Source organism: Conger conger, chromosome 4, assembly GCF_963514075.1.
Source record: "Conger conger chromosome 4, fConCon1.1, whole genome shotgun sequence".
Classification (NCBI taxonomy): Eukaryota; Metazoa; Chordata; class Actinopteri; order Anguilliformes; family Congridae; genus Conger; species Conger conger.
Genome location: NC_083763.1, coordinates 8,110,630 through 8,138,187, shown reverse-complemented (window position 1 = coordinate 8,138,187; position 27,558 = coordinate 8,110,630). Strand labels below are relative to the sequence as shown.

Genomic DNA, 27,558 nt, shown 5'->3' with positions numbered 1-27,558 from the left:
TAATGCTTTACTTGAAGGGCCCAATTTGAAAAGAAACTTCTGTAATGGTTTACCTGAAGGGCCCCATTATAAAATAACCTTATGTAATGCTTTTCTTGAAGGTCCCCATTAGAAAGGAACATTGAGTAATGCTTTACTTGAAAGGTCTCATTAGGAAGCACCACATAGGCATTATTAATATTAATAACCATTGCTGTGTGGGCGGCATGCCAACCATGGCCACCAATTACCATTTACCATAACATGCCTGCTACATTCTTCCGCATAATGCTTGCAGTATACAATCAGAAAAGTTGTAAAATACAAGTAAACATAACAGGTACAAAACCAGGAGTTATTACCAGAAAACTACTTTAATGAAACACATATCTCCAAACAGATGGTTGGCATTTAATAGAGACTTTGACAATGACCAAGAAGGCAGAGGCAAATAAGTAACATCACTGCTCCTCAGAGACCAAAGGGATTTTCCTTTCTGCCTCCCACAATTACTCACTAAGAACTACATTAATAATGGCTTAAGCTACAAATATGGCATACAGGCCACATACAAGCAAACTAGGGCCACTGTTTTTGCAAAGATTAAAATGGGATACCATAAAGAGAGAGACCGCTTACTTTTTATGTATCTGTGTGGGTGTTTTTCCTTCAGTTCAGTATTACGTACTATTCTAAAGACATGTTTTGGCAGCATATTTCAAGATGCTACTTGTCTCTATATTAATACAGTACTTGGCACAAGAGCAAATCACACCAAATTCATGCTTCAGTGGCCCTGGTCACAACACCAGCATGATCCGATGCGAGGGAAATTTTAGCAGAATAGTTTTGTTGTTGCTGGATTTCAGAAATGAACATGTTTGACCAATAATATAGAGACGAAAGAGTCTCAACCAATTAGTTGGGATACAGAAGTCCATATGAAGACTTCAACAGAGAGAGAGAGAGAGAGAGAGAGAGAGAGAGAGAGAGAGAGGGCGAGAGCGAGAGCGAGAGAAAGAGAAAGACTTTCATTGGCTAAAATGCTGCCACTTTTGCACACAGGACAACACGGGCAGCTTCTAAACAGTTGCTTTATCAAGATCCATTTGTAATGCAGTGGTTTTGCATGTACACAATGTGAATGCTTTGGACTAAGCCCATTAACACTGATTTTCCGATAGACAAAACTAAAAAAACCAAACAAACAAAACAAAAAACCAACAAAACAAAACCAAAAAAAAAAACACAAAAACGTTTCATACATTGCGTACAAAAGGAAATGATGGCAATTAACATCTTAGTGGTGGTAAAATGTGGAAGGGTCAAAGCACAACAGGAATGAGATGTCCATCCTGACTTTGACCCAAAGACCACACAGGCTTCTGAATACATTCTGCGAGATCGACTTCCAATCTACACTGCACGTATCGGCCGTTTCTTCATGCAAATTCACACACAACACATTCAACTGTCCCTCGGCAAGTAGTAACAACAGACCTGCAAGTAAAGTAACATCTAAACACGTGGAGGACGTTCAGTGTACTTTCACACTTCTATCCCCACATGTACTTCATTTCCTACCACACGCGGTACTGGAGAGAGTTTATCGTAAAACTACTTCTGCTTCAAAACGGCCACCGAGACGTTTGTCAAACAGTGCTTTTAAAAACTTGGTCAGAAGAACCGAGAGGAAAATGTGACACAAACAGTTGTTGGTCTGAAATGTACGTACGTGACTTTAGAGATATTATTGATGGACAGGGGACCAAATACAGTATAACGAAACGGAGAGGTGAAGAACACACTGTGTGCGTTCTGATAACACTGCTATATGCCAAGTAGCATAACGTGAACATGGCAAACTATGTTCACCTGAAACTGACCTATACCATACAGTACCTTACATAAAAGACAACCATCACCCCACAGGGGATGATAAATTATATTAATGACCTTAATGACATGAGCATTTTCTAAATGATCTTTTGAAACCTGAATGAAATGACAGGAGAATGAAATATACTAATTGGCTTCCTTTGAGTTTTTCTGGGTTTTCCCCCCCTGTCAAACGGCAAAAGTGGCAACATTTTCAAAGCAGGTTTCATTTTGAAGACACTGCAGGAAATCCTTGTGAAGACGGTTACAAGTGAGAGTTGTGAGCTTCATTCCGTACTGCTATCGGTATGAAAATGAATAGAAATATCAACAGATCTAACTGCAAAAACTGCAAACCGCTCAGAGGTCCGTGACTGAAAACACAACAAATACTTCTTGCAAATGTACATCAGAGGCGGAGAACGATGCCACCCAGCTGTTCCTGGCGCTTCTTCTACTGGGTTCTCAGCTGGTAATCTGAAAAACACAGAGGAAATGGCCGTCCATTAAACGGAAAGAACGGGAGAAATTTGGGCAAAAAAAAGGCCTCAACTGTCCTTCCGCTGTCAGTAATGAGAAGTCAACTATAATACAGAGGAAATTACGGAGATCACAGCTTCGGGTAACTGGGCATGAAACAGTCGGGACATACGGCTCGAACGGCCACATCACGTGAAAGAGGAAGAATACGAATTTGGCGAAACAGCAATTGAGAGTAATGCATTAAGAATCGAGGGACAACGCCTCTTTCACGGTGTGTTAATGTGACAAACCAAAGGGATCTGTTCCTGTTCTGCATCCTCTTTTTTAAAGAAATGCTTCAGCTCTTCCCTGGGTTTAATCTGGCAGATTGCTTAATTGTTGCTCAATTCCTGCAAGGGTGGACTTCAAGGGTCATGCGTGTAGCATGAAAACTAATAAGGAAAACTATGGAACTCGATACATCAGAGGACTTCAGGGTGGAGAGTGCAGTAATAACATACTGTATTTTCACGAACTGTAAGAATATCTTCACAAATAGGACATTCCATAACCCTTAGTTTGCACAATGAAACTTTATCTCAAGTTACAAGAGCAGGAACTCAAAAATTTAATAATAAGAGCAGGTAAATAGCAGCAGTATCAGGGCCTGTATCTGCTGGGTAATGATCTCTCCACAGGGAGAGGTAAAGTGCTGTTTCTTCAGAACTACAAGACCCAGCCTCCACTGGGACCAGAGGACTCTTACACAAAGCACCAAATGCCCTTAAGGTATTTACTGTATATATCCGTTTGCCAGATCTTAAATTGTATTATTTTAGTATTGTGCATATGACCAATACAATTTGACAAGAAACCGTGCGTGAAGTTACATTTACTTAAATGCACGAGTATGACCATGTGTGACATCACATTTACTTAAATGCACATGAGTATGACCATTTGTGACATTACTTTTACTTAAATGCACATGAGTATGACCATGTGTGACATCACATTTACTTAAATGCACATGAGTATGACCATTTGTGACATTACTTTTACTCAAATGAGGAGGTCTGTGACCGTGAGTGACATTACATTTACTTAAATTCATAAGACTGCGACCGGGTGTGACGTTACATTTACTCGCTTCCCCCGCCCCCCGCCCCCCGCCCCCAATGACTGCAGAGGTCCAAATAAAATTTCTGGTCCTGTGCCTAGAAGTAGGAGTTACAAGTAAACATCTTAAATACACAAACGTATGATGGAATGAAAACAGCTGCGTTGAGTTTCTGCTCCACGCTGCTATCTTGCGCTGGGATCTCTGGGGTTTGAGCGGAGGTGAACCTGAATTGGGGCTCGCTCAGACAAAGAGAGCGGGGAGCGTTTAAAGTGTGGCCCATTGTTCGCGTGCGTCATGGCGCAGGCCAAAGTGCGGCTCGGGCCCGATTAAACCAGCCCCGGGAACGCCCGTTTGTGCAGAACCGTTCCAAAATCACACTTCTGCTACGATGTCTACCACCCACATGCAGCAATAATATAATAATAACAACATAAATAGCCATTAAGAGGGGTTGTTATGGAAACGGAGCAGTGGGGAATAGTTTGAGTGAGAATGACGAAAGCAGCAACCGCCCGAGCCCCCAAAAAGGTCTGGTTTTCATTTGCGTTTAAATCATATCCGCATTAAGAACAATTATGTGCAAAGCCTATAGTGGAACAATGTTTGGTGGTTGCTCGGCGACACAAGAAGTACTTGGAACAATAGTTAATATCTTTCAGCAGAATTATGCTCTGGGGGCTTAATAATATCTTAAATATTTGAATAAATATTTTGAAATGTACTTAGCGGTGGGGTTTTTTTTTTTTTTTTTTTTAAAGTACTTACAAATCAACCGCAAGTACGAATACAAAGCACATAAATTTCCCCCCCTTCCAGTGCTCGAGAGCCATTATTCACCCGCCTATGGTTCATTCTCATTCGGAGATGGATTTGTGGAGCGAGGGATAATTGCAAGAGACCGAGGACAATTTCAGTCCTGTTGACAGAAGAGAAGCAATTGAGAATTAAGGCTCAGTTCAATCGCAGTTCAAAACTATAATTGATGCGTTTTAATTATGCGATCACTATCAAAGCCTTATTTTCCCATATCCTCCGCGACTGAGTGAACTATGTGAGGAACTTAACCGAGCCACTGATCTCCTTCAGGTGAGTGGGCCCCGCTTGTGTCTGTGTCTAGAGGAAACTACAAAGAGACAATGAGTCCAGATGCCTCCTCTTTTCCGGACGGAAAAAATAAAAACGCTTTGAGAAAACTGTCATCTAGCCCTTCAAACACGCGCTGGTTTCCTATACGGCTTGAGAGATGTGAACATTAAAGGGTAAAATCTTTTGGATTTCAGATGCGGTAATTGGTAGTTAGTTTTGAGAAGCCTTAACTGCACACTCCGGGGAGGTCTCTAATTTAGCCCTAGCCCCCCCCCCCCCCCCCCCCCCATGCCTCCGAGGCAGGGGGTCCCCCTCCGGAGCACGCCATTGGCTGAGGGGGAAGCGCTGACTCAGCGCTGCCGGTCCTGGCACTGTCATAGGACGTGGCACAGCGTCAGATTCCCGCCGTCCACAGCACAGTTCCAGCGGATAAACCGCAGGGCCCTTGGGGTGGCGTCACCCCCCCCCCCCCCCCTCCCTCCCCCACCCTGGTGCTCCCGTGTCCTGCTCGCCTGCCCCGCCGTCTGCCCGTCGCGATACCGTGCCCAGAGGCGCTACTGTGGCCCATCAAGCTTTTCATGCTCCGCTTGTAAACCCACACACAGGGCCATTTTAACCACTTTTGACCACTGAGAGCATAACCTCATACGGCCTTTGTACTTTCAAAGCACGGACCTGACCTAACCAGAGGTCAGGCACAGTTTAATTCCTTTTATAACCCCTTTTGAAGTGCAGTGGAGTTTTTTTTCCCCCCAACATTCTCAGCCAGTGTTCTAGAACTCCACTGCTTTCAGTCACCAGTGCTGATCGTTACATCAGCATTAGAACGTTCAGTTCAGAACATTCTGATCACATCTGTGACCTCACAAAAAAAAACAACCAACCAACTTCCCCCTGTTGGTTTTCTCGGCTCAAAAAGCTCTCCATTGTATGTGATACAGCATACTGTATGACCAAATATTAAAAGCTGAGCGTGAAAAAGGATTGCAGATCAGAAAAAATAACTTTATAATATGATGTCCATTGGGGCCACCTGAAAATAGAGATAATGAAATTGAGCCACACTCTTGCTACCCCATGTTAGCTGGATGAATTGGTATATCTCCATGTTATGAAAGCTAAACCTGCATCTAAAATGCAGTTCAGTCCTTATGTTGACATCTAATTACAGTAGTTTGTAATTAATGTGTTGTGAACGCCAACATCTTGCATGGCCAGAAAATATAATCCATCTTAATAAAGTATAATCGCAGACCACTGCAGGCAACACATTTTTCAAAGCATTCAGGAGACAACCATCACATGCACCTGCAATTCTTTATTTCCCAATTTCTTTGAATAAATATGCCGTCTGACACCACTAATATGTATTCTTGTGATTGCAGTGGCTCATTGCAAAAGTCAACGGGTTCATTCGGAGAGCGCGCGTGCACAGACGCAGCAGAGCTCCTAGTGCGATGCTAACTGCAGCGGGTAGCGAGAAGCAGTGCGGTCAGTGCTTCTCATAGCGAGATGCTAACTGCAGCGGGTAGCGAGAAGCAGTGCGGTCAGTGCTTCTCATAGCGAGATGATAACTGCAGCGGGTAGCATGAAGCAGTGCGGTTAGTGCATCTCATAGCGCGGTGCTAACTGCAGCGGGTAGAATGAAGCAGTGCGTTTAGTGCATCTCATAGCGAGATGCTAACTGCAGCAGTGGGTAGTGTGGCACATAGCGCAATGCTAACTGCAGCGGGTAGCGTGAAGCAGTGCGTTCAGTGCATCTCAGCGCAATTCTAACTGCAGCGGGTAGCGAGAAGCAGTGCGGTCAGTGCATCTCATAGCGCGGTGCTAACTGCAGCGGGTAGCATGAAGCAGTGCGGTTAGTGCATCTCAGCGCGATTCTAAGTGCAGCGGGTAATGTGAAGGTCAAGACTGCCCGTGGGGAAACACGCGGTCGCAGAGCAGGACGTAAACACGGCGTAACCGCGTTATCCGTGTAAACAAACCACTCCGGTGTTGCAACGGTGCGTCTTAAGTGGGTTACGCAACGAGCCGATCTCATGGGGATCAAACGGCGGTTAATTTCCGTTTTCGCTCCCGGTCGTTGTTAGCGCTCCTAACGCAGGGAATTGGCTTGTCCCCCAGTCCCAGCGCGCGTATTCTGCCATTGTTCTTCTGCCCAGAATAACCCGCCGATAAAAGAAAACTCAAACAATCGGGGGTTGGGGGGGGGGGGGGGTGCTGGAACCCCCCCGGGACTCTGCGTGTTAGCAATGCGCTAACCGCTAACCCCGAACGGCGAGCTGACGAGCCCTCCAGCCGCTCCGCCTCACCCCTTGCAGGTTCACCAGCCCCCCCCCCCCCCCCGATTTCCCCCCTCCCAGCTCGCACTTTTTACCCTTTTGGTTTTCTTCCCCCCCACACCCGCCCCCCCCCCTCCTCGGTGGAAAGATAACATCGCTGTCAAAGTTCCAGAATATTCCTTAAGCAATTCAACATGGGTTTTTTTTTTTTTTTTGGGCCTTTCTAACTTTCGCGGAGAATGGAAACACAAGGTACAGCCGCATAACAGGGGAGACGTGTCACTCCTTAATGATGAGGTCTCTAAAGAAACTTCTAGTTAAAATAGCGTTCGTCCGGCACTCTTCAGTCGATATGCGTGGGCTGCAGCTGTGTCACATCGTATGCAGACACCGCAAAACCTGCAGCCAGCGAGTTCTGAATAAGCCGCCTATTTCCGCAACATCGCAGTGTAATTGGTTTCATTTTTTTTTTTTGTATAGTGTCATGCCGGATTAAGAGGAAGACTAATGCCGTGTTGCGTCACCCTGACACGTAGAAATATCACTCGTTCCACTGAATTTTAACCGCTCCCCTAATACTGCCCACATAACACGGCATTAGTCACAATAAGCTTTACATGAGACCCCATCCTAATTAACGTAGAGATTCTCATGCAATGGAATAACTTGCATTGCGGAAAAACGGTAATGCAGAGTGAACTAGTGCTGGATTCTGCCTGGAGGACAGGGGTTCAAACCCAGCACCGCAAACAGGCAAGTGATTCCTCAGACCAGACGCAGCCCACTGTGTGGGAAGAATAAAAACAAATTCCTGTCACGGACCCTTCTTGGGAGATGAATACTTTCCTATTGTTGACATGATAAGTAATTAATATCCTGGGCCGGTCTGCGAGGTTCACATTTCTGCATTGAGTCACGTAACTCACAGAGCGGCCGTTTGTTCTGTGCAGCCCGACAGCTGGCCTGCTGTCGCCAAGAACAACCCGCAGCCGGTCTGCTTCCTTCCGCCCAATCAGGAGCCCCGGCTGCGCAGACTGCCCCGTACGGACAGGCGTCTGCGCAGACTGCCCCGTACGGACAGGCGTCTGCGCAGACGGACCCTCACAGACAGGCGTCTGCGCAGACAGACCCGCATGGACAGGCGTCTGCGCAGACTGCCCCGTACGGACAGGCGTCTGCGCAGAGAGCCCCGTACGGACAGGCGTCTGCGCAGACTGCCCCGTACGGACAGGCGTACATGCGCAGATGGTGACTACAGGCTTGGGGGACCCCTGAATGTCTTGGTGAGCATGGCGTTTATGGGAACTCTTACCTCCGTTCTGAGTGATGTATCGAACCCAAGGCAGGGCCTGATATCCACTTTTCTCAATGATCTTCAGGTAGCGCACCTGTGGACAGAACAGAACAGAGCATCTCACTGACTTTGCCAGTCACCACATCTTACCGAGGAAACTAGCATCTGCTCACTCAGTTTGAGTCAGTTAAACTGACCAAGACAAACAGTTTGCATAACCAGTATGTGTACCGTAGGATCGTGTACTTCAACTGCTGTACCCTTAGGAGTACACGCGTTCTAGAACTCCACTCCTTAGGAGTACACGTGTTCTAGAACTCCACTGCTTTCAGTCGCCAGTAGTGATTGTGACATCAGCATTAGAATGTTCAGCTAAGAACATTCCAATCACATATTTGTGATCTTGCACCATAAAGGGTTAAAGGCGGGTTTGTTTCTGTTTCAGCAGGGATAATATTGATTATTTTAAATGTGCTTTACAACTGCTGAACTTGCAATGCCAACTCTCAGGCAACACCAGAAAAGCTAACAAACAAATGTGGGGGAAAAACCAAATTAAAATAATAAAAAAATGTTTGGTCAAGATGGGGAAAAAAAAAGAAGAAGAACTCTGGCATCTTGGTGAACCGTGAGGGCACCATGAGAACTTTCACACGTTGAAGAGAAAAACAAAAACGTATGAAGAAGTGGTTAAGCTATTAATATCAATTAGGGAACTGGCACTTTCAGCACTAGTGTAACATTTCATGCATTTTTCCTCATTGTGAAATTACAAGCTTGTGCCCAGGCCACCGCGTTGCATAATTTTGCTCAACCGAACATAGAAAATACCAAGTAAATTCTACCGAAGGCAGATAAACGCTGCAAGCAGAGTGTTGTTCCAGGGCGAGATTAAGAAACAGCACGGTTCATATGCATAACTTAACCGGTAATCTTTGGTAAATAACATGGTAAATCTAAACATGGAGTTCTAATTCCATGTGCGCTTTAACTGGGATTCAACTCAGTTCCACATTCCTGTCTTACACACTAGTTTCCCGGCTAGCAGGAAATGTTCTCACGATGTTGCTGAAATGCAGTGCCAGCGCGGTTACATTGACAAAACATTGCAGCAACATGATGAGAACATTCAGCGTTAGCTGGGGAACCGGGATGCTGAACTGAGCCTAACCAAAACACAGACACCAAAAAATTATTATACAGACACTCATCTTTCTCATCTGCTAAGGAGACGCATTACACAAGCACTACGGTTTACCCAAAACGTTCAGCACACAATAAAGGACATCATTGTGACAGTATTAGCACTAAGGGCCATTACCCTTATGATGTTTGTCACAATTATGATCTTAAGTAGGATGAGCGTTTTATGCAATGAGAAATTAGAGCCAATTATCGACTCCATTAGCGACATGACCCAGCGGCAGGTTTTCGAAACGACCGGTCATTTGAAATGCGCCGATACACAAAGATTTTAATGAAACATTGACACTGCTGTGAACGCCTATTGCTGTGTGTTTACAGTATAACAGCACTGCACCGCCACCGGTGTGCTTCTTGGCATGAAAACGCAAAATGGAATTTATGCAAAGCCAGTATCCTCCTGTCCATGCACCAATTCCCTCATTATTCATGTAAACACCACTGAATCGGTTGCTCAGCAACGATTCGACATTTGACAAAAGTACGAATTCCGTACGCAGAATTCTTAAAACTCCTTGCTCACGTAGAGAGCTCACATGGGCTTCCAATAGGAGTTCAGGATTCCTCCACCTTCTCCTCACTCCATCACTGTTAGGTTGGAACCACCTGCCATTGAGCCAATCACAGTCAACTATTGGCCCCAGTCATCTCAAATGTTGCCAATCAGAGCAGGGCTGCCCTCATCGCCCTGAGCTTCTATAGAACATATAGATGCGCATGCCCCTATAGCCGGGTTCCTCCAGAGACTCTGTCTCATCGAGGAGTATTTTTCTCACCACCGTTTGATGATTTTTCTCCCCATAAGGGAGTTGTTTGCCTCATGTGCTGTTTGGGGGCTTAGGGCTGTGTGCTGATATTTCCCTTTTTTCTTCCCCTGTTACTCTGTAAAGAGACTTTGGGACAGACGTCTGTGAAAAGTGCTATACAAATAAAATTGAATTGAATTGAATTCCTATGAACAGAGCAAATCTTCCTGCTTGTCGACTGCAAGCAATGTCTCAGACAGAGGCACGGAGATTCGTATGCATGTATCCACAGACATCTTAGTGAACCGTGAGGACGTCGCCAGAAAAACAAGAGTGAGGAAAACAAGAAAATAGTACAAACCAGAGTATTAGAGTTAATTGAGATCTGACAATGTGAACTTGACTTCGGTAGACCACAGACAGTCCAACGCAATTCACATCACAATTCGGTTGCGTTATCAACACCATATGGGAAGCCTTTATCTCACGCTGGGGAGCGCAGGCCTCTTCCTGTGGGGGACGATCCATCATAACTCGCCCTCAATTACGCGCGGGGACGACGGGAGGGGGTCCGGGCGGAGATGAGCGCGGGGGCGTCTGGCCTGTTCCCCTGCCCCGGTGCAGACCGGGCGGGCAGGCAGGCAGCTGGGAGCTCCGCTCCGCGCCCCCCTCCCCCATCTCCCCCCACATCCCCCCCCCCCCCCCCCCGCACACGGGAGAGCAGGGCCCGTTTCACAACGCTGTTCCTCCTGCTTCCAAGAAACACAAAACTGCGCGATATTGCGAGAACGGCCCGCCACAGCACAGCGTGCGCTCCGTCCAGAAGAGGAAAGCCGTCCCGTTTCCCCCCCCCCTCAGTGATTCAGCACAGCGCGAGCTAGATGACGGGTAGAAATACACACTTAAAAAAAAAAACCATCGTTAAGAAGAAAACAAAAAAAAAAAGGAAAAAAAAAATCATATAATCGGTACTTTGACGAAGCGACGCGAAGTTTAATTTGGGATGCGGGACGGAATTAACCCCGGGAGGGTGTACTCGCTACGGCGGTGCTATTTGAACGGAGTCTAAAGAAAGAAGGCTCCTACGCTCTCCCACGCGGGGGCGGCGGGGCACCCCGGTCATCTCAGAGCCCAAACGGACCTTCCCCTCCCTACGAGGGCTGGGTCCCTGCAGACAGTCACCATATTACGGCCCCGAGTCCTGCCAGGGGTCCCCTCCCTGGGTCACACACACCAACCCTGCCTCTGCTCCACACCTTCGCCCGCTCTCACAAAGACCTGTTCCAGGAAATATGCACACTGTGTATATAAAGAGCTGTAATTCCCACACCCAATATGGACGCAAAACATTTTTTTTTTTTTTTTTTTAAATGAACTCAAATTAAAAATTTAAGCATACACTTTTACCACACAGGTTTTATTTCAACTGTTTGTGTGCTGGTGTACAGAGCAGAAACTGCACTGTACATACTCAAAATTCACTCATATTTATTGACACCTTAAATATCATATGCAGGGCAACATTTGCACAAGTTGTGTTACCCCTTACAATAATAAATAAAACAAAATCAAAAACAAAAATAAATGTACAAAACAGTGAAAACGCAATAAAATGTAACATGTAATGTCATTCCGGCTTTTCAAAGGTGAAAGGTTCCATGGATTACACTTCTTCCCACTGGAAAATAGCAACACACAAATGTATATAGCACAAAGAGGTTTATAGCACACAGGGTAATAAAATGGAACAGGCCCAATGCTATTATTGTACATACTGCATTTTCCCCAAACAAAAACACGATCTGAAACGGTTACGAGACGCACTAATTTTGTGCCATGGCGTGCATAAGTAGACAGGGCAAAGGCCATGTCCTCACAAAGATAGAAGTCCCAGAAACATGAAATGTTATTTTTTTCCCTCTGTGTTCGGTGTGAAGCGAGGACAGCAGGGCAGGTTCAGCAGGGCAGCGCGGCTTGGAATAGCCGCTCACTCCTACGGCTCGCATCTCAGGCACCCTGATTACAGCACAGCTTGTTTCTCCTGGCCCGATATAAACACACCGACTGCCCCACTTCAGTCGGGGCCCGTCCTACACGGCCCGGCCCGCGTCGCGAAGCTCGCGGCTAAAAGCGGAATGCGCGCTATATCAGTACGCACAGCGCCTTTTCTTTATTTAAACCCGCCTTCGGTCTGTCTCTCTCTCTCTCTCTCTCGCTTTCCCTCCCCCCTCGACGAAGAGGACGAGGTGATGAAGAACAGCCGGGCTGAAACAGCCGCCGCCCGGTTTCTGGCAACACCCGCGGCAGAAACAGCCAGGACTGCGCATTTCAAGAATTCTTTTTATTTTTTTTGTTATTTTGTTTTCAGTCTCTGACACAGGGCGGGATTTAAGGAGGAGTTCAGTTCGATATTCAAATAATTACTTTCTTTGTCGCGTAAAAACAATATTGCCTTGCTCGGGCGTCTCAGAACGAAACAGTCAAAGCTGCTTCAAAAGCTTGCGGCTGACGACGGATTCCAAAACCCTGTCAATGTAGGCGAGAGCCCAAGAGGTTAAGACACATTTTCAGGTTTCGGCTTGACTCGCTGACAGGACGGCTAATACCCGGTAATGCAGGGCGTGATTGCGTCTATTTATAACTCACGTTAAAATCAGATACAAAACTGCAACCGAGACAACGAGGGCTTCACCCAAAGCACCTCAATCACTGCTGTTCTGCGGAGTGCACTTATGCAGCACGTGCAGAAAGACCAGTCTACCCGACTGGACAGACTGACGTCTCCGCTAAATGCTAACTGCTAAGGCTATAATATGCGGTGCACTAGCATTGCCCTTTATCATGTGCCGTGGCACGGCTACGGCGACACGGTTCAAAGCCGTCCCCATGGAAACCGGGTCTGATTACACGGCGGCGAGGGAGGAGGGGGGGGGGGGCAGATCTGATGTGGCTTCCCCGCCTCCTGCCCCCTCCGTAAAAAACCCACCCAAGCCCCTCATTCTACACCGCCGTAATCGCCCTAAAACACAACTTCCCTTTTCGCGCTGATAAAAAACAGAGGAACGGCACCACGCTTGGGGGCTAGAGCTCTTCACATCCCCAACGCAGACCTGCCACTGCATTTAGCGGTGCAATAAAATACAACTTTGATACGCTTTGATACGCAGCCGCGTGTAATTACCAGGCAGAGCGTGCGGTACCCCCCTCCCCCCAGCCCCCTCCCTGCCCCCCTCCTCACCCCCCCCTCCCTCGTATCGCACGGCGTGCGGACCCCGGTGGGGCGCGAGGCGCCCGCGTGCGGCCTGACCTTCTGGACCGGCTCCCTGTAATAAGCGCAGGCGCCGGGGCCTGGAAGCGCACTTTAATTGGGAACAGAGAACGGTGCGGGGGGAGACCGCAGAGACGTCAGGGTTATCTGGAACACCAACGACGCCGGGCCCCGGCCCCTGGGCCCTGCTGGGCTCTGCCAGCGGAGGCTTCCTTTTCCCTCCGTTTTGGGCAGCCTGTAGTCTAGTGGCTAAGGTGCTCGACTGGGACCCTTGAGGTTGGCGGTTCAAGCCCCAGTGTAGCTGCAACAGATCAACTGTTGGGCCCTTGAGCGGGACCCTTGAGCAAGGCTTTTAACGCTCCTGGGGGAATTGGCCCCTGCTTAGTCTAATCAACCGTAAGTCGCTTTGGATAAACGCGTCAGCTACACGTAACCGTCTTCAACCCTGTTCTCACTGTTCATCCCCCCTCCCCCCTTCGTGGCAGTTGAGCAGTCAGCCAGTAGTTGTCAAGCGTCAGCAATATGTCTTTATATTGTGATGTGAGCGATGGGTCAAGTAGGGGTTCTTGAGTGAGTAAGAGCCGGGAAAGGCACTCTCTCTGCGCAGCAGCCCTTGGGTGAACCCGGCAGGTGGGCGTGCGGGGCGGCAGTGGGAGGTGTAGGGGAAATGGACGCTCTGCCTCCATTCGATTACAAAAAAAAAAAAAAAAAAAAAATACATATATTTTTTCATTTCTTGCCAAAACTTCCTCATTTGCCGAGAAATTCGACCTAATGCGATTTCCCTGAGTTTCAGTTCCGCGTGGGATGCCTAATATTCTGCGGATGAACAGGGCGTAATGCGAGGCGGGGCGGCCGGACAAACCGGCGAGAGCCCATCAGACGCCGCCTCGCAGGAAGCCCCGCCCGGCCCAATTCAATCGGGCCGCACGCTCAGAACCACCTGTCTGACACACAGCAGCGGGCACTGAGACGATAATTACCATTTCGCGGAAATGAAACGCTGAACTCTGCGCGTGCAAAGCCAACGTTACTCAACTTCAAAGGCCCGTGTTGCGCAGAGGGTCACAGCAGTCCGCGGACACGCCGTTCTATTCCATCTGAATATTGTAAAATGTTAAACCGGCGAAACTTGGGCTGGAAAGGGCAGTGGCTAACGAAACAGTGTTTTATTGTCTACTGACAAGTAAGGTTCCCCAGAGGAGATCAGCCCAAACCCCCAGCACAAGTGCAGATATTGCAAATTTCATTAAAAAAATAAAATGAAAGAGGCCACAAACCCTTGGGGACGTGAGATGTGGAGTGCTCATGGAGATGAGAAAAGCTGCCAAGTGAAAAACCGTCAAAATGAAATGTGGAGATTTTATTAGCCGTGTTCAGAAGAGGCTTAGCTGGAGATAGGACTTACTGATAAAAATTCTCTAGAGCTCAGTTTTGGACTGGTGTGATGCGCTGTAAAGCAGGGCTGCCCCAACCCTGTTCCTGGAGATCTACCATCCTGTAGGCTTTCACTCCAACCCAAACAAAGCACACCTCACTCAACAGCTAGAGCAGGGCTGCCCAACCCTGTTCCCGGAGGTCTACTGTCCTGTAGGCTTTCACTCCAACCCTAACAAAGCGCACCTCACTCAACAGCTAGAGCAGGGCTGCCTAACCCTGTTCCCGGAGGTCTACTGTCCTGTAGGCTTTCGCTCCAACCCTAACAAAGCCCACCTCACTCAACAGCTAGAGATCTCCGAGGAGCGAATTGGCGGAATCGGGTGACCCAAATGACAGTAGAAATGAGGACCTACGGGACAGTTGATCTCCAGGGACAGGGATGAGCAGCCCTGCTGTAGAGTTCTTACACACGTTGGTACATCACGCACCAAACGGAGGGATGACGAGAGGGTCATCTGGCCTAGTGGTCCCCGAGGTCGGACGCTGACGTTCGGAGGTGAATTTGGATAAAGGGCACCCTTTCCTCTTTTCTTTTTATCAGGAAGTGAGGGGAACAATGATGCGACGAGGCCAAAGCCCCGGCATAATGAAAGGACTTTCCTTTTATTCTTTCTTTCAGGGCCTCGTTTCCCTGGTGGCAGATGGCAGGGCTGATTGCAGCTCCCTGGAGCCCAGCGTGGAGACACAGACATCTCCCCCCCCTTTCCCTGGGCCCGGAGCAAGGCTCCTGGGCTCCGTTTCTCCCGCTGTCTCCCCGTCACGGACAGCCGCTCTCAAACCGCCGTCAGTCTGACCGAGCTGGAGGAGCTGGCACGGCCCCTCCGAAAAAGCACTGTGCTGGTGCCATGACGACCACACAACTGCACTGACTGCTTCTATCTCAAACCGCCCTTTTTCTACACAAGTGCGTCTCTTCTACATGCTTCTTAGACTGCGTCATTTGATTTCTTTTCGGTAACATTCAGTTTGAACATTTTCGTCATAAGCACAGACACATTTTTATTGGTAATCATTTACATTTTTGTTTTGTTAGAATAATCCTAAAATTCAGCCGAAGACATAGTCAACGCTCTTGACTTTGGGGCCGTCCCTCATGAGAAACACCTCTAGTGCTTAGTACGTCGAATGCCTGAGGTTATAATCAGCGGTGCAACAGTGCCCTCTACGGTTAAGTCTCCCTTCCAGCTGATGTTGTGGTGGAATACAGCCCCCTGGTGGTTGTGTGAGGAACTGCAGCGCTCACCTGGATTCCAGAGGTAGTGAAGTAAGGGATTTCGAACTTCACGCTGATGGGGGGCTTTCCTTCCTTGTCCTCTGCCTCTACGCTCGGCAGCCCGAAATGAGCCCGCATCAGGTACTCCTTTCCCCCCTGTGAAGACATAACAGTGTTAAAGATCTGCTTGTCTAGTGCTTCATATACCTCAATGTCTAAAAGCTTGTACACAACGACCTCAATGACAACCCTCTTATGCCACATCAAACATGCAAATAATAAATTATATTCAATTCAAGCTGAATAAACACAAAAAAAAACAAGGACACATGGTGTCATTGATGCGAAGCACCATGAGTGCTAATAGCGCCCCCTTGAGGGGAATCTTCATCCCGTTAAATGGGCGTGAGAGCGAGTGTGTGACACACCGAAACAAAGACCCGGGTAAAACCGGTGTTTTCCCACTGGTGTGAAAGAGTCATCCTGCATTATCTGATATTAACGTATTACGACCTGGGTCTGCAGCCCTGCTCACAGGCTGAGGTGTACACGGGTTTAACACGGTTCAGCTTTGGTATAAACGGGGAGAAATGGGTCACTTTACGATTAGCCGACTCACTCTTAATCCTGTCACGGGGTTTCACTTGCGCAATATCCTGAGTCAACGCTTGGTTTTGTGTGTGAAACGGGTACGCATGAGGAAGCTACAAGCCGGGTCCATGAGGCGACTGCATCTACATATCTATATAGGGCGGCCTGTAGCGTAGTGGTTAAAGAACGGGAGTGGGACCCACAAGGTCGGTGGTTTGAATCCCGGTGTAGCCACAATAAGATCCCCACAGCCATTGGGCCCTTGAGCAAGGTCCTTAACTCTGCATTACCCCCGGTCTCCTGCTTAGTCTAATCAACTGTACATCACTCTGGAGCGTCTGCCAAATGCCATTAATGTAATGTTTATGTTCAAGTTCAAGTTCAATACATAGGTCAATGGACATGCCATATACTAAAGCCCTCAAAAACTACACACATTAAGTCAATTGCATTAAACAGTGGGCCTCAACCTATAGTAGTAGAGATATGTGGGCCATTAGGTATGTGAGAAAAGTGTCTAAAATAAAGTAGAAAATAAAACAAATGCTCTAAAAAGTATTGAGACTTGGCATGTCTTTGGGAGGAACTTGGTAACCCATGGAGCTGTGGATACCCTACCCCTGAATGAGCCCATGGTGTCCTGCCACAGAGCTCCTCTTACTGCCTTTACGGAGCCAGTTCAGAGGAAGCGGACTGCATGGCAGACAGCTCCTGGTTTCACACTCCCCACGTGACCTTGCAGGGTTGAACCGGTTCTTAATGGCTGTTTGGCACCAGAGAGGCTCCAAATAGCAGGAGTCTGTTTGGCTGAAGAATGCCAAAATACCGCAGGAGTCAGAAGCGGGCCGGTTTTGGCAGGTGTGCGGGAGTGTGATAAGACACAGACCTCCTCCCGCAGGTACGGAAGGTCCTTTTCGAATTCCAGAAAATTAGCCACAAATAAACAGTCCCAACGCCGCTTTTGCAACACTAATAAGCAGAAAAAGGCCCATTCGTCCAAGTCAAACATACCACTCTTAACATTTTTACCCTCTGTGTAGAGAGTTCATATATTAGCGTATAATAAATCCCATTCAAGCAGCATCTCAAGCTGTGCTTCCTGCCTACATACCGATGGTCTGGCAGAGAGGGCCTGGGGCTGGTTATCTGCTCACCGGGAATGATTTAATGGACCAGACGATCTCACTGTTCTCAGGTATCCACTTCACGCTGCCCACTGTGGTCTTGAACTTCGGCGAGTCGGCATCGGTGGGGACAGGAATGTGGATCTCCACGTTGTTGGCCGTTGACCTTCTTTTGAACTGGCTCTTGGCCTGGGGGAGAAGGCAGCGTGAGGCCAAAGCTCATTTCGGAAGGCAACACGGAGTACGGACAACAAACCACAGAGGAATCTCAGCCCCTCTTTGAAGGAAATCCTGTTTGGTTTATCTAGATAAATAAGATTTGTTGCTTTTGTACTGCAGAGTATAACAACATGTTCCTGTAATGTAGAAGTCGAGCACCATATGTGACTGCACATCGTAGGCATAGGCTGTTGAATCGCTGGCATTAAGAGTTCACGGATGAGTTACATACCAGGAGAAGCAAATGTAACTTAACCATCGGATGGATAAAAGCTGGGAAAATGAACACGGTTACCTTGATCATGTACTCGATTCGGCTATGCGAATGCTTCTCGATCACAGACTCGATCCAGATCAATGGCTTCACCTGTCAAAGGTACATCTTAATGATTACAAAATCCCTCCTTCCAACACCTCAGCTGATGTGTGGAGAGCATATGGGGACAAACTGGCCGCCAGTCTCTACCTTGGCTAACGTGTGGACAATATCCAGGGACAAAATGGCCGCCACCTCAGCAGATGTGAGCGAGCTCACTGATACAAAATGGCAGCCATTCATCAGACAGATGGGTGCCACACACTGGCTGAGGTGAGTTTCCCTCTCCACTAGAAGATGAGAAACCTTTTCCTTTTCCGTTTCCACATTTACAGAATCTCAGGGTGCACCAGTTTAAAAAGCGAGCGATACACTGACATTAATGTGATGTGAATAGGCCTAAATGTCTAATTATGTAATATGCCTTTTAAACACATTTATTTTGGCTTTTGTGAATGGGATTTTTAAAATTTAGGTTTACTAAATTCATATGAACTTAAAAAATGTTTTAACTACTTTTAACACACCTTATATACAGCACAGGCTGATATACAGCACGTGGAGATAAGCTGAAAATGCTATATAAACGCAATCCACAATTATTAATAATTAAAAATATTATTCCTGGTGCTCATCTTTGTACATACATGCGTGTTGAGGCGGTAGGACATGAGCTCAAACTCTCCGTCCGGCGGGATGAAGGAGATGGTGCGGTCGTTCTCGAAGCGCGACAGACGCACGCACTGATGGAACTTCACGTCCTCCAGCTCCACAGACTTGCTCTTCCCTCCTGCGGAGGGCCACACAGGCACAACAGGGCTCATGTAGGAAGTGGGGAAACTCCACAGCGAGTGACGTTACAACTGCTGGATATTTGAGTTGTAAAGCCCAACACAGATACATACGAGACTGAAAAATGCTTATATAACCCTCAGGTCGCTCATCAGTCTCTATTATGTAGCTGTATTGGGCTTCACTAGCCAAATATCCAGCAGTTTTAACATCAGTCACCGTGGAATTCCCACTTACAGTACATTATTCAGCAGATGCTTTTATGAAAAGCGACATACGGGAAGTGCACACGGAAAGAACAACCACACAGCGTAGTTCTGACTAGGTTAGACAAGTATCAGGTATTGATAGCCATGAACATTAAATCTAGTTCCGATGGTAAATATAGGCTAAGACAGTAATGTCATCCCATGGCATAAACTAGAAGTGAGGCATGACTACAAGAGATATGGTCAAGAACTACAACATCAAGATGGAGACACAAGTGCAACATGAAAGTGCTGAAGAAAGATACAATTACAGCATGAAGGGGCTAGAAAATCAAGATGTGTCAAACATTACTAAATGTGCTACTAAATTTGAGGCAGTGTAGGACAAGTCAAAGTACAGTCTAAAGAGATGCATCGTCTGACCGCGGCCGTGACTGACCAATTCATTCACATTTCACTCGCAAACTCCCAGATAGTTGCTGTCACATACTAAACAATCAATCCCCGTTTCAATTGATCACAGTCAAAAGTCCGCTGAAGGCGAAGGAGGCGGTTCCGAGGAACTCACGTCCGGTGTTCTCGAACAGAACCTTATCGTTCAGGCCCAGGCGGAGTTCGGGCATCCCCGACAGGAACACGCGCATCTTTATGGAGCCCACGATCTCGCTGCGCAGCACGTTCCCGTTGGCGCTCACCTACGGACACCGGGACGAGAAGCGTCAGAGCACCGTCCCTCCCGCGGACCCTACGAGCCGCGCTGTTATTCTCAACATCTCAGCCCCACGCGCTGCAGGTTTCACTTACAGAAACAGTTCATTTCCATTTCCCAGAAAAAGAATAAACAGGAGAGGAAGGGAGAGAATACGAGGAAATAAATAAGATGGCGGCAATGGTGGGACACTGCTTCCTACCAGAAGATTGACCGACTCGATGACGTCCAGGAAGACTTCGTTTTTCCTGTACTTGATGCCCTCTGACCTCCAGGACACGGCGTTGGTTACTGTTGCCGGGGGGCGGGGGGCACCGGTGTCCAGCTTGTGCCCCTCCTGAGTGATGTACCTGGAGGCACGAGGACAAACAGGACAACAATGAGAGGAACTGTCTGCGGCCGTGTTCTCAGGCTGCGAGCCAAACGCACGTAGTCATAACAAATCTAGCGTCTGGTGCGGAGGAAGCCCGCCAGAGGTCAGCGGTGAGGACGCGCAGGAGAGGAAACGCACTCCTGCAGGATCTTGCTGTCCGTGGTCTGGGGATAGCCAAAGTCCATCAGCTCGTCCATCAGCTCGTAGATGATGACAAAGTTGTCCCGGATGCTCTCCTCCTCCAGCTCCTTGAAGTACTCGGAGAACACCTGTAACACACAGCGGCGGTCCGTGAGCACTCTAAACCCATTCATTACACTACATGTTATTTAGCTGCCGCTTTTATCTAAAGCGACTTCGCCGTGGGAATGAACCGCCAACCTTGCGGGTCACAGGCTACAGGCCCTTCATTCTGTGTGGCTCCATTACCATACCACTCAAAGACAGATTACACATCTCTCTATACTAGACAGGACACGGCCAGACAGCAGATCTAGGATCCTACATTTCCTTTACATCCAATTAATTCCAACACACACAGTACTGTGCAGAAGTCTCAGGCACCCTAGACTTTATTATATACATATGTTTCTTTTTTTGTGTGTGTTGGTATAAAATAACAAATTTGAGATTTCCAAATATTTATTTTCCAAAAGATTTCATTTTATAGAGACATTTTTGTATTTAATTTTAAAAAGTAACATATTACTGTAAGCAATTAACTACTTGATCAAGGCTGTCTGAGATCAGAAGCAAGGAGCCAACCAAAGTCTGCAGAAGAACTGTGGCAAGTTCTCCAACATGCTTGGAACAACCTCCCTGCTGATTGTCTTATAGAACTGCAGGACAGCATTGGCTATCATAGAGAAGTGATGCAGTTTAAACGCAGAAGGGTGGTCACAAAAACTAAGCACCTCATGGACGACTAGTAACTCACTCACACACTCACTCACGTTTAGCAGGCTGAAAATTCTCCACAAGGGGGAGCTATTAAAACTGAAGCAGCTGAATGGTACTTTGCATCAATGACACTATGGCATGCCCGAATCAGCGCACTTGATTATAATTGAGTATACAAGTTATATACGACTTTGTATCTCTGGGAGTGCCTTGAAGTGGTTCTCCTCCCACCAGTCTGACAGACATTATATCTACTGGTGGCTCCGTGTCTTCGGTTGCCCCAGAGGTCAATCCTTGGGGAACTTTTGTTCTCATTATACATGCTTCCCTTGGGCCACATTATAAACAGCTCTGGCTGCATCTCTTACCACTGATTAGCGGAAGAGACACAGGTGTGTCTTTCTGCAAAGCCTACTGTTTTGACTAATTTACTGTGTGGCTGTCGTTGGATGGCTCAAAATCTTTTCCAGGTGAGCCCCAACAAAACTGAGGTTCTTGTTATTGGTCCTGATCATGTTGCTGAACAAGTTCACCAGAGTCTGGGTCCCTTAACCCGAAATATCAAGCCTTCCTCTCGGAATCTTATTTTTGATCGTCACATGAAGTTTGAGCTGCATTGCTAATAAACTGGTTACACCCTGCTTCTTCTACCTGCAAAATATCATTCATTCATGCTTTCATTTTTACAAGACTGGATTAATGTAAGGCCCTGTTCTCTAGCCTTGGCCAAGCCGCTGTGGCGAGGTTATAACTTCCCCAGAATTCAGCAGCATGGCCCCTAGTCAGATTAAATTGCTCTTGCCTCACTGCACCGGTTAAATGTAAGGTTCAGGAAAAATGTTAAGCCACTTTTAATTACCTATGAGGCCTTGCATGGCCTGGCATCAGCTTATGTATCTGAATTATTGGTCCCCTACAATATTGCAAAGTTGCAGGTCATCTGATCAGGGACTTTTTGCTGTCCAGACTCCCCACCACTCCGCACCCACACTGTGGAAGGGTCTCCCCTTATCCGTCAAATCAGTGCTTAAAAAAAAAACACTTATTTTTGGACCAGCCTTGTGAATTGTTGTACGTTTTAACTGTCAAATGTCTGCTTGTATATTTTGTTTGCCTCCTGTTGTATTTGGTTTTATATTCATCATCTATTAATATCTCAATGGATTTGCACATACTCACTTTTTCGGTTCTTTGTGAAGCACAAAAAAAAAGGCTATACAAATTAAGTTTCACTTACTTGCATACACAATTCCTAGACTGGATAACAGGCAAGTGCGCTGATTCAGACATGACCGGTGTGTCCTTGTTCTAGGGAATTTATAGCGGCAACAAACTGATAACCAATGTCACCCCAAGATTTCGAAGTACCAATACTGGCAGAAGATAAGGCCACTTATAAAACATATATGCACGTGAAAACTGGAGTTCACAGAATTTTTCACCTCCTCAATTTCCTTCACGGTTATTTCTGTCTTTGACCAGCTGCATTCCAAAAAGTCATTAAGTAAAAATAATTAAGTGCTGAAAAAAGAAGGATTAAGATTTACTGAGTTTACACCACACAAGGCGAATCATAAGCCGTGGAGTAAAGACGGCCATCAGCACTGCTGCTTATGTGCTGGTGACACATTCAGAGAAAAAGCCTCTACCTCAGGCAGCATAGGAAACTGAACTTCCAACGGATGGAAATAGACAGCAGCACGGATAGCCTTCTTTGCGCCTGTGCACGCAAGCCCAATAAATCAATCAAATTTATTTATTTTTTTGCCACTGAAGCGGTTTCTCAATTTTTCCTTTGTCTTGATCGCCTCTTTGCAAACACTTGCCTTTATTCCACTTCCTTACACTTCTCTGATTTGTTTTCAGAGTGGTGTTCCAGTTGAGGCGGAATTCTTACGAGTTGTTACACGTCTAGCATGTTTGGTACGGGACCCATGAAACTCCCCGTTTCACAACTTTCTCCAAATGGTGCCAGGAAGTGAAGAACGTTTTCCAACTCCACTTTCTCAGCAGTTCGCCATCCATTCTCCTGCCTTCAGAAATTGGTCTGGTTAATGTTCTTGTGCTCTGGCTACATATCATTCTTTCATTGATGTCCAGACGAGGGCTGAGTGTTTTAGTGAGAATGTGGGCTGCTCCTACTCACACTGCCAATGGGGAGATGACTGAATACCATCATTTTGGATGTGTTGTGGCTTAATTTTTTTTTCTTAATCTTTTTTTTTTTTTAAATATGATTTTAATATTATATTGGCATGTGACAGAATCCAGGCAGTCGAACTCTTTGTGGTGAGAAAATCCTTTTTAAAAGGTCTTTCAGTTTGTACTGTGGAAACTCATTGTCCAGAGATAGAATTTGATAAATGCTGACAACAGTCATTCAGGACTCAGAATTGCATACGTTCACAGTGACTGTTTTGTGGTTGCCATCGGCAACTGGCATGCTTTAGTGCAAATGTGACTGTGTTTCTCTACAAACAAAACTGTCTTTTCCTGAAAATGCTTGTTGGAGATTAGACACATTTGAAATGAACATTACAGCTTTTACTGTGCTTATCTATCTTCTGAGACAAGATCTACATAAAGTAGGTGGATACGGTTTGGGTATTTCCTTAAACAGTTATGGTTTTTGTTGGTCCTTGCCAGCAGCTTCCTCATTTGCAGAGATTTCTGTGCTGCTGCAAGGATCTGATACCACATTTCTGACATCCTCTCCAGCACTTGTGGTCATCTGTCCACCATTTTGTTTGCCCATTCGGTTGCCAATGAGTACCGTTGTTTTCAAAGATGAGTAGACACCCCAATTTTTGTTTATAGTCACGCGCTTACATTTGAGGAGCGGATACCAGGTACATGCTGTGTCGGTTTTGGTTAGTAATTTGTGCAGCAGCACTTATCCGCTCCAGAGAAAAAAAGAAAAGAAAAGCCATCTGCCCTTGTGATGCCTTGTTGTGTGTTATAAATCCTAAAGCCTTTGGGATTTTCTGTCTGGTTTATATAGCATTCCACAAACTGGAGATAATCCACTCCTTCCTTTTCTCCTTTATGTAGTCTGAAAAATGCTTCTCAGCTTTGCTTGCAGTTACTTCATTCTTTCCTCTTATTCTGCTCCTCCTTCACGAAGAATGAAAATGGCCTTCCCGCCTCTCTCATGCACCAAGATATAAGCTGGTGGTCTCTACATTTGACATTCATAAATTGGTACACAAGCTGATTTATAGTGCTTATATAATTTCAAGACCTATTCAGCCAACTCCCAGGTTTTGTATACATCAGATGATTCACTGGCTTCTTTTATTAACAAACCATTCATCAGTATCTATACCAGCAGCTTTCTGTCCTGCACCTCCACCAGCTGGCCAATCTTTCACTCACACCGAAAGCTCACACAGTGAAATCACGCAAGGAACTACACATGTTGATGATTCGCCTAAATTTTTGTGCCTGTGGCTTTAACACGTTTGGCACAAAAGGTATGAACACCAGCAATTAAGTCAATTCAAATGGAAAAGATTCTGCAAATTATTATCCATATCCATATTCATATCAACTGTTCAAGTCCCACCCGCCACAAAAAAAGTGAATAGGACTAGGAAGTGGTTTGAAACGACAGGAATTCCGAAAGAGAAAAACTTTTTTTAAAATATTCCCACGAGCAAACAATTACACAACCTCTTCCTCCAATCAATGCGTTTCACATATCAGCTGAGTGTAAAAAAATCTAATTTTATCACCAGATTTATGTTATCATTAAAAAACAGTGTGCAAAAGATAATCAAGCTTTTGCTAGCCAAGAATGAAGAATCTCACTGTTGTGTAGTTTTAACAATGGTAAATGTGATGATAATATTTTTAAAGTATATATTTTAAGATATTGTGCAATCGTTTGCTCATGAAAACACATGAACACTTTTTAATGTTTTCCTTTAAGGGAATTCCCAATGTTTCAAATCTCTATCTTCAGCCCAGTCACTTCTTCTGTAGGGGGTTGGACTTTAACCATCTCTAATTACACAACAACATAACATGATCTGAGCCCTTAAGTTAAAGCACATTAACAACAGCCAGGTAAGCTGTACTAAATCAAGTATACGCAAATAATACACAAACAATACGCACCTGGATTATCTTGTAGAGGAAAGAGAAAACCAAGGAGACACAAGCGTTTTTCTTGGACGTAGCAACAACTGATGGAAAATATGTTAAATTAAATAGCTGCATTTTCATATAATTTTTTTCATTAAGCTGTAGTTTTCAGGTATAACATATATGATGTTGCTTTTAGGCTTCATTGAGGTCAATACATACAGTATGAGCACTGATGATGACCAAAGAGAGTAAAGCATCAGCAAACAAATTGGTTAGACCAACTCAGCTCTTTACTCTCAGATGGAAAAAAATTAAAGACTCTAAGGTGATATAGTAGCTATATTTTTCTTGAGCTATTTTTTCCTCCCATTTTTTTAAAATCCAAAGCAATTTACAGTTGATTAGACTAAGGGGGGGACAATCCCCCCTGGAGCAATGCGGGGTTAAGGGCCTTGCTCAACTGGTCCTGATGCGGCTGTGTGGACTTCATTGTGTCTTGAACCACCAACCTCCCGGGTCCCAGTTATGTACCTTAGCCACTAGGCTACGGGCTGTCCCGATACTGTATGTGTACTGCCATGTGCCACTCATTTTTTCCTCAAGTGCTGTGTAGCAAACTTTATGTAAAGGTGGCACATCTTTTCACTTGAAATATGCAATCTCTTGTTTTCTTATAGTAAAATATCATGTAAGTGAGGTCCCCCTCATGTTGAGAGCCACTTGTAAGGATACGGTACAAGTTGTTGTGCTTGATCCACATGAAGCGGACTCCTCCATGGGCCAAGATGGGAGACAAGGTGCCCTCTTCTTCCTTATCCATCAGGATGGGCATGAAGTGCTCGATCTCTGACATGTCCACATCGCCTCTGTAGTTGCGGCAGATGAGGACCTGTTTGAGGTGAAGAAAACAGAGAGAAGTCATATTTGATAAGCTTCGGACACTTTCATTCCACCAGTTAACTCTGTAGTGCAGTTTCCCAGGCGTTCGGTCTATCACCAGGTTTGTAGTCTCTTGGTAGACCAGCTTTTAACAAAATTTTGTTTAAATTAAAATTCTCATGCAAACCATATCTGCTGGAAGAACGTCCTTTCAGAAACCGTTGAAAGCAAATATTGATTAACTTCTATCCTGACATTCAAACGGCCTAGTTTTCAACAAACAGTCCTTTTGTGCCTGCCTCCTGGGCACCTTATGTCTTCACACAGGCAAACAAGGGCCTGGTGCATCTCCTGGTTGAACCGGTGCCAAAAGCATTGCTTCATGCAGCACTGTCTCTTTCACAGAAGCCCATCGTTCACTAAAATGGGCAAAAATCATTTCTTTTGTTTTTTATTTCAGGGCCGGAACTAAGTGACATTTTGCTTTCCAAATTCAGGTTTTAAGCAGTCTACGATAAGTTATAATACCCCCACAGCAAGATAAAACAGCGTGCGACCTGCATGTTAAATCCAAGCCACACATTCATTAAATCTGTACGTTAGCACACTATTCCTATTCTTATTTAGCATTAATTATCGAAACATCACATCAGCTTTGTACACAGAGGAGCGCAGAAGACATGTAACCCAGAACCCTAAACTCCTTTTTTTAGTCGCTGGCAAAACTCCACCATTTCATATAAGAAAAAGCACTCTGGTGTTCTGTATCATGTAGGCTAAACTACAGCTGTCCATTGAAGTTCACCAGCCAGAGGTGACGTATTATACTAAACCTCCACTGGATGAATGACAAATCCCCATACTGCACGTTAGCTAACTAGTTAGCTGCCTGACATACGGAACCTACAATCAACCATATGTCATGCATTTGCTTGACGGTAACGGCTACCTAGGCTACGTATAATACGCAGTATATACAATATGTGCAAAACTATCCATCTATACGAATAGCTAATAAGATTTTCGCATCTGCCACCAACATCATAACTACCTAGCTAGCTAGCTAGCTATGCTAACATTACAGCCTTGCAAACCCCAGAGAACACCCAGATGTTTTCTTCCCGTTTTCTTACCTTGCCCTTTAGATCCAACACATACACCGCACTTGCCGACATTCTGTTTGTCTTTTCGCTACCAAAAATAAGGCTACACTGTTGCGGAGTAATTTTCAACTAAATCTAAGAAGTGCTTCCATGTAGCTGCTCGGCTACTTCAGTGCATCCACGGTAGAAGCAGACGTAGCCGACAGGATGAGAGAAAAGCGGCGATAAGTCCGTGCGCGTGCACTGTCATCTCCCGGAAGAGGGACTCAGGCACGGCATC

General features: G+C 46.0%; 1 protein-coding gene across 1 annotated transcript; it reads right to left on the bottom strand.

Moving 5' to 3' along the window:
• Positions 1-334: 334 nt before the first annotated feature.
• ap1m1 (adaptor related protein complex 1 subunit mu 1) lies at positions 335-27,558 on the bottom strand. The gene is made up of 12 exons (XM_061238199.1): positions 27,309-27,558; positions 26,029-26,185; positions 25,327-25,394; positions 20,446-20,576; positions 20,137-20,284; positions 19,794-19,920; positions 18,872-19,014; positions 18,204-18,275; positions 17,720-17,878; positions 16,005-16,130; positions 8,123-8,198; positions 335-2,334 (listed from the first exon to the last, which is right to left on the bottom strand). The coding sequence occupies exons 1-12, from the start codon at positions 27,348-27,350 to the stop codon at positions 2,312-2,314; spliced, it is 1,272 nt and encodes a 423-aa protein (XP_061094183.1). The 5' UTR covers positions 27,351-27,558; the 3' UTR covers positions 335-2,311.